This window comes from Homalodisca vitripennis, unplaced genomic scaffold, assembly GCF_021130785.1.
Source record: "Homalodisca vitripennis isolate AUS2020 unplaced genomic scaffold, UT_GWSS_2.1 ScUCBcl_276;HRSCAF=1897, whole genome shotgun sequence".
In the NCBI taxonomy this organism is placed as follows: Eukaryota; Metazoa; Arthropoda; class Insecta; order Hemiptera; family Cicadellidae; genus Homalodisca; species Homalodisca vitripennis.
Window position 1 is genome coordinate 5,811 of NW_025776410.1, and position 8,108 is coordinate 13,918.

The 8,108-nt window shown below is 38.5% G+C and overlaps 2 protein-coding genes across 2 annotated transcripts; both read right to left on the minus strand.

The window, feature by feature from the left end:
• Positions 1 to 1,708: 1,708 nt before the first annotated feature.
• On the minus strand, positions 1,709 to 2,338 carry LOC124370544. The gene has a single exon (XM_046828832.1). The coding sequence runs from the start codon at positions 2,336 to 2,338 to the stop codon at positions 1,709 to 1,711; it is 630 nt and encodes a 209-aa protein (XP_046684788.1).
• Positions 2,339 to 2,722: 384 nt separating this feature from the next.
• Positions 2,723 to 4,552, minus strand: LOC124370545. Its single transcript, XM_046828833.1, has 2 exons — positions 4,082 to 4,552; positions 2,723 to 2,986 (listed from the first exon to the last, which is right to left on the minus strand). The coding sequence occupies exons 1-2, from the start codon at positions 4,550 to 4,552 to the stop codon at positions 2,723 to 2,725; spliced, it is 735 nt and encodes a 244-aa protein (XP_046684789.1).
• Positions 4,553 to 8,108: the final 3,556 nt, after the last annotated feature.

Below are 8,108 nucleotides of genomic sequence, written 5' to 3' on the forward strand. Positions count from 1 at the left end.
TATAAATCTGTGAATTATGATTATGAAAAGTTTTTGGGGGACATTTAAATAAGTTTACTATATTGTAGACCTGTCTAGGTTTTTTAAATGTAGCTGTATAATAAAATGTCATATCAAAGGTGTCTGTAGCTGGCATTTTGAAGCAAGCATGTCATAAATATATTTATTGATATATTTGTACCGATAAAATTTAAGACTATATTAGCACAACCGGGATTTTTGTTGCATTTTATTAATAGACGTAACGTAAGAAATGACGTGTCTGCACAATTCAAGATTAAAAGAAAATAAGGAATACAGCTGAAATATGGTATAATAATATATACGAATTATGTATATCTATAGAAAACAACAAGATACAGGTTTTTGTTTAGTATATAGCTTAGTTTAAGACAACAGTTTTTGTGTTTCGAGCACGTCAGGGAAAATCCACCAGTATACATTATGGCCAGGACCAGAACCAGAACTTACAAATAAATTAGTTTAAACACTTTTTAGAAATCACAGCTTGTGCTATTCGAACTCTCACAAAAAACAGTTTATACATCCAACTATTAGTAACAGACATAAGAACGGTTAAAATTAGTGAAAAAAACTAATACTATGTAAACAATATTCAAATAAGTGGTGTTATTTCTTTGAGTTTTGCGTTTAGGTTTATTAGGTTCGTCTGAACTTTGTTGTAAACTCTAAAGCGTGTGATGTAGGCTCTTTATAATCCGCTCTGCACCCAAAGAATACAGAGAGAATCGTTTTGTAATTTAACGTACACAAGAAAGAAGACAGTGTTGAAGAGGACCTGTTTTAAGTAATTGATAAGAAATCAAAAATTATATAAGAGAAGCATCTTCTTACTTATGCAAACAGCCTTCTTTCTGACGTATTTTAATGGCCTAAATATTGAAATTTAAGTTAAATTAGTGTAAGCTAGCTGAATAATAATATCAGTGCTTGACTAAATCATGTTAAATTCTTTAAATAAAATATTTAAACAATTTTACATGATAGTTTTGAAATGAAAAATATTCTATAAATTTGACATTTATGAATTAGTTACTGAATCGTACACCAGAGCTCTCTCGTATTGTAGAGTTTAATCAATTTTAATGTCTTACCGGACTCCATTAGTTTTTTTAGGCAAACTAAACTTCTTTCCCTTAAGTAATTTTATATTTTCGGTTTCGGAACAGTACTACGGTACCTGCAGTTTCACATCTAGTAGGCACCTACTGAAGAAAGATTACCATAATATGCCTAGCAGACATCTTCAACTGTCTTGGTAGGTATGTGTTTACTGTCTCAGCTACATCACGTGATGTGTCAGAGTTTGAGTTGTTCTGACTCGGATGCTCTATTCACTAACAATAATCTCAATTTTATGTACGAGCACTAGATATAAAAAAAAAATTTCACTATTCTGAGTCAAGTGTGTTTATAACTTATAACTAGTTACGTATTTGTATATTAATTATATTTTTATACTTATATAGGGAATGATATGTTACTAAATAATTCCCTAATTAAGAAATTATAGATATGTAATTAGTCAAAATAATAGTATTATATTTACAGAGAGAGGATGATAACTCTTTATAATAATGACCAAAACAAAACAGGTGGTCTATATCTTTTACAATACTAAAATAAATTATATTTTTAAATCAGCTGACCAGCTGACACTACATGAGCCCCCTAGGGAGACTGGAAGTCAGGGAGCAAGCCGTAAACGCACATTGCGACCAAATCTGGTAGCGTACTCTGGTGTTGCGTTGTCCGGGTCTGCAACAGGTGTACCGATGCTGGGTGCCGGTGTGTGGGCGCTTCTTGGTTGAGGCTGTGGGGAAGGGTCAGGTAGGATGTAAGCAGGCTTCACTCTGTCAATGCTTACTTTAGAGCTTCTATCTGCGATCTGGATGGTCATAGTTTTGTCGTCACGGCTGAGCACTTTGTGAGGTCCGCTGTAGGGAGGTTGCAGTGCACGACGCACAGTATCGTCACGTAAGAAAACATGAGTGCATGTTGATAATTCCTGGAAGACAAATGTCTGAGGTTTGCTGTGAGCTGAGCCAGAGACAGGTTGAAGGCGAGATGTTTGACGTTGCAGCCTGACAACAAGGTCAGAGATGTCTTCACTGCGTCCCATCCCCGGAGGGCTGGCAAGGAGTGATCCAGGTAGACGTAAGGGTTCTCCGTATACTAGTTCAGCAGAGGACGTTGTTAAATCTTCTCTGTATACGTTTCGGATACCAAGCAGAACTAGAGGGAGGGCTTGGAGCCAGCTTGATTCCGGGTGACAGATGATGGCCGCTTTTAGATGACGGTGAAAACGTTCGACCATACCATTGGGTTGTGGGTGATAACTGGTGGTCCGTAGACGTTCAATCCCAAATGTAGAGGTGAGACGTTTGAAAAGTCCAGATTCGAATTGACGACCTTGATCCGTTGTGATACGTTCTGGGCATCCAAAACGGGATATCCAACAGTTCACCAAAGCTTCGGCGACTTCCTCAGCAGTGATTTGCTGAAGTGGGTGAACTTCTGGCCATCTGGTAAACCTGTCAATAACGGTCAAACAGTATCTGTACGGGCCAGCTGGTGGGAGTGGTCAAATTATGTCTACATGAATGTGACGAAAACGAGCAGATGGTGGATTGAATGTTCCAAGTGGACTGTGAACTTGGCGTGAAACTTTGGCACGTTGGCAGAGCTGACAAGTCCGGGCTCAAGTGCGGCAATCTCGCTGAATATTAGGCCAAACAAAACGTTGAGATATGAGGCGAGCTGAAGCTTTGATGCCGGGATGACTTAAGTTGTGTAGAGAGTCAAAAACCAGTCGTCTGAGAGGAGCAGGTACAAATGGTCGGAGTGAAGGATTAGAAGTGTCACAGAAGAGGTCAACGTTTGAACCAGGGACTGTGATTCTCTTGAGCTTCAATGCTGTGTCACGGTTCAAAAGATCTTGAAGTTCAGTGTCCTCTCGTTGAGCCTGCGAAAGAGTACAGTGGTCGACACTAGTGATTCCTGAAATGTCATCGACACGTGAGAAAGTATCGCCAACGATGTTTGCAGATCCAGATATGTGCTGAATGTCAGTAGTGAATTGGGCAATAAATGATAGTTGATTGACTTGAACAGAAGGAAGTTTATCCTTTCTCTGTTGGAAAGCAAATGTCAATGGTTTATGATCAGTGAATATAGTACAACGTTGAACTTCTAAAATGTGTCTAAAATGATGTACTGATGAGTAGACGGCATAGAGTTCACGGTAGTAGGCGGGCCACTCTATTTGTCTTGCAGTAAGTTTTTGAGAAAAGAAAGCAAGTGGTTGCCATTCATTCTTGACGAGTTGTTGAAGGCATGCCCCAACAGATGAGGTGCTGGCGTCAGTGAAAAGTCCGAGTGGAGCGTTTGGGTCAGGGTGATTGAGCAGAGTTGTTTGAGAGAGATTCTCCTTGCAATTGATGAAGGCCTGTTCTAACTCGGTGGTCCAGGTTATCTTCTGATTTCCTTTGAGGCCTGCAAGAGCAGAGTGAAGTGGTGCTTGGTGTTGAGATGCAGAAGGAATGAATCTTCTATAAAAATTAATCATGCCCAGAAAACGACGTAGTCCCTTGGCAGTTTCCGGGCGAGCGAAGTTCTGAAGAGCGGTGATACGATCGGGAAGAGGTCTAGTACCACTGGCAGATACTTCGTAGCCTAGAAAGGTAACTATTGGAAATCCAAGGACACATTTGTTAGCGTTGACAAGGATTCCATAGTCTGTGAGTCTTTGAAAAAGGATACGGAGGTGATCTTGATGTTGTTCGGATGTTTGTGAGAAAATAAGTATGACATCAATGTATGGGAAACAAAAATCAAGTCCTGAAACCACTTCGTCGATAAATCTCTGAAATGTCTGTCCAGCATTTCTGAGTCCAAACCCCATGAAGGGAAATTCAAACAAACCGAAAGGTGTGGTTATGGCCGTCTTAGGGATGTCGTCAGAGTTTACTGGTATTTGGGTGTAAGCTTTTACTATATCAATGACCGAAAATGTTGTGCACCCACGAATTTGATGATTGAAGTCATTAATGTGACGTACCGGATAGCTGTCAGGAATGGTTCTAGCGTTTAGAGCACGGTAGTCACCACACGGTCGCCAACCATCAGTCTTCTTAGGAACTAAGTGCAGAGGAGACGACCAAGGTCCATCAGAGCGTCGGGCAGTCCCTTCTTGGACCATACTATCGAATTCGGCTTTGGCGATTTTAAGGCGATCAGGTGCAAGACGGCGAGGTCGGCAAGAGATTGGAGGGCCAGTTGTCGTCTTGATGAAGTGTAATGTATTATGCTTCACCTCACGAGGTGTTCCAGCCGGACGAGTGAGGGTAGGAAACTCAGCAAGCACAGCGTGGAATAGAGAAGACTCGGTGAGGGTCTTCACACTAGGAACAGAGGCATCAGAAGTTTGACATCTTACTGTTAAATTAGTTGTTGAGTCAATCAAGTGTTGATTGCGACAGTTAGGAAGAAGTCCGTAGTGAGCAAGAAAATCAGATCCAATGATGGGCATGGTGACATCAGCGATGATGAATTTCCATGAAAAGATGCGTCGCAAACCTAGATTTAGACCAAAATTTCTAAAACCGTGGGTGTGAATTTGTGATGAGTTCGCTGCAACCAAGTCGTAGTCCACGCGTTATGGTCTGTTTTGTAGTAGGTGACGTGGGTAGCAGCAGAGATCAGAACCAGTGTCTATGAGGAATTTAGTACCAGTAACCCGGTCACTGATGAGAAGGCGTCGTCCTCCAGTTAAGCAGCCAGTAGACGCCATTATTGACTGCTGTTGGAGTTTCCAGAAAATTTACAGGGCATGATACATTTATTAGCTTTTTTACCATATTTAAAATGATACCAACATATATCGGAGGAGCTAGATAATGATTTAGAACCATCCTGGCCGTGTAAGTCTGAGCGAGATCCAGGATGATGAGCTGAGAGTGCTGTCTCGATCTGAGAAATCCTATCCGTCAATTCCTTTATGACCAAGGTGAGTTCTGAGTCAATATTTACAGTTTTACGGTTGAGAGAACACACTGTAGATGGCAAAGTAAATACACTTACATTCGGAGTTGCGGTGCTTTGAACTGTACTCAAAGGGATTGATGGGCTTACCTCAAATATCTTGTCAGCAACATGAGCTAGTTGCTCTAGTGACTGTTCTTGAGGTTGTGCCTGCAGTATTGCTTGGACTTGGCATGGTAGGCGAGTGATCCATAGTTGACGAATAAGATCCTAATGTACTGGAGTGTTACCGGAAAGCGATAGTAGATGACGAAGGAATTGAGATGGTTTACGAGATCCCATTTCTTCCTCCGTCAGAATTTGTTTTAGTCGTTGATTGGTACTGAGGGAGAGCCTTTGGATAAGTTCGGTTTTGAGACGCGTGTAAGGGTTGGCTACAGGAGGAGCTTTAATTATATCCCTTACCTCATGAGCGTAGCGACCTTCTAGCTGATTTACAGCGTATGCAAATCTTGTATTCTCCTGTGTAACATGGGCGATGGTAAACTGAGCTTCGACTTGTGCAAACCATAGTTCCACATCTTCGGGCCAAAAGGGTGGAAGTTTGACACTTACCCGATTGACGACACGTTGGGGAGAGTCTGTAGTTTGTATATCAGGTTCCGCATGTTCATTGTCCTGGTTATCAGAATGGTGAATCTCTTCAGCATTGTTTTCTTGCTGACCTTGAAGATGACGTTGCAGATCTTCAACTTGAGTCCGCAAAATGTCGTTTTGCCTTTGCAAATCTTCCATTGAATGTGAATAAAAGCGGGTCTTGAATAATATGTTCTTTTTTTCGGGGTCACCAATATAGGGAATGATATGTTACTAAATAATTCCCTAATTAAGAAATTAAAGATATGTAATTAGTCAAAATAATAGTATTATATTTACAGAGAGAGGATGATAATTCTTTATAATAATGACCAATACAAATCAGATGGTATATATCTTTTACAATACTAAAATAAATTATATTTTTAAATCAGCTGACCAGCTGACACTACACTTATAATAACTTTTGATTTACCTGAAAGAATAAATTGTATTTTACAATAGTTGATTTTAATATTCCAAAGTAAATAAGAATATAAATCATCGTACGTGTTGTAGATGTAGAAAGAATAACAAACTAAAGGTTTATATCCTTAAGATTTACTAGATGTTTGCAAGGAATGTTCCTTCTGTAATGAGCTTGTTAATTGCAGGATTCAAAATGCTGTAGGTAAAATAAAACAAAATTAAATAAGTAATCAATAAAAGTATTAATTTTTTTGTAAGTTACAAGGTCTATCACAGAAATATAATCCCTGGTACAACGAATTTCAAGGTTGGTATGTAGGGACATGGACTCTACTGACCACCAGCGCTGTGCTATCCTTAGACGCACAGTCATCTATGGTCCTCCTCTTTGTAGTAAGATAATGTGGCTCCTATATGAAATTATCGGATTAAGAATGAGGATATATCCAATCTCCTTCAGCCATTGTCCGTAGCCACGCATAATCAAGGTGAAAAAATAATTAGGAGTTAGCATCAACCATCCGTAGCACCAAGTGCTACCTCGTAACTCAATCTAATATTCCTACACAGGAATACAAACTCAGTTGGGAAATATAGTGGATTTACTTTATCGTAAAAACTAGCATATAGATATAGCAGTTCAGGTATTTGTGAGGCTAGGCAATTTGTACGTAAGCAGTTGGCATAGCATTACAAATCAATAACCTAGAAGCCTCTTATAAATCATAGAACTAACGGATGTGTTAAAATATTTAAAATATAATAGCCCTGCTCCTGGAGCTAAATAAAAGAAATAGCATATATCTTCACAAAATAAATATAACTGATCAAACAGCATACAATATATTATACTAAAGAATAAAAATAAAAACTCATGGTGTAATAATTCTTATATTTGAGAAGGAAGAACTTAATAAATAATATGAAAAATCGTATATTACAAAAGAATAAAGCCATGCGTCAAAATTAATAGAAACAATCAACATAAAACAATATATATATATATATATATATATATATATATATATATATATATATATATATATATATATATATCATTTATCATTAGCTTTAATTTTCTACCTAATTACTGTAACATTAAGCAACATAGAAGGAAAAGAGCCCATACAGACCTTAAAGTCCCGAAAATATAGTAGGTTAATATTATTATATTGTGTTAAATAATTTTATAAAAAGTTTCAGTAAAATGAAACAGAATGAATAACGGATATGGTTAAAGACATTATGTAGATTATAAATATTATCGAGAACAAAATCATGAGTGAGAAAAAAACAAACATGACAATAACTCTGTGTAAATGGATTGTTCTATGATTATTTTAGAGAAGAGTGGGTCCATTCCGGTCAGCAGGACCGTACTCAGACCATTTTTTTTAATGGGGCCCGGCCGAATATTTTCCGGAGCCTGCAAAAGCTGGGTCAGTCATTGTCTTCTCTACTCTAGTCAACAGAGATAAGTGACTCGGCCTCTTTAAAGGACCTGGGATTTACTTGGAGAAGGACGGCAAACAATAGGAGATTATTTATTGAAAAGCCAGAAATCGAGAGAAAAAAGAATAACATATTTGAGAGCGTTAAAAAATTACAGGAAGCAAGGACGCCCAATAATTTATTTAGACGAATCTTACATACTATCGTCTCACGTTTCTAAACAAACTTGGTCGGATAGCTCAAATAAAGGGTTACACGTGCCGATTTCCAAGGGCGAGAGACTAATAATTATCCATGCGGGTGGAGAGAAAGTGTTTGTGCCCAATGCTTTTACCTGTTAGAAAGCAAGCAAACCAACCAAGAGACTATCACGACAACGTAAATGGGAACATATTTATGAAGTGAATAAAGGAAAAAGTGTTACCGAATTTGGAAACCAAATTCAGTACTGGTAGTCGATAACGCGCCCTACCATAACATACAAATTGATAACGCTCCTACTTCCAAAAGTAGGAAGCAAGATATGAAGGTGTGGCTTTCAAAAAACGGAATATCATTCTGCGACGATATGCTTTTACCTGAACTCT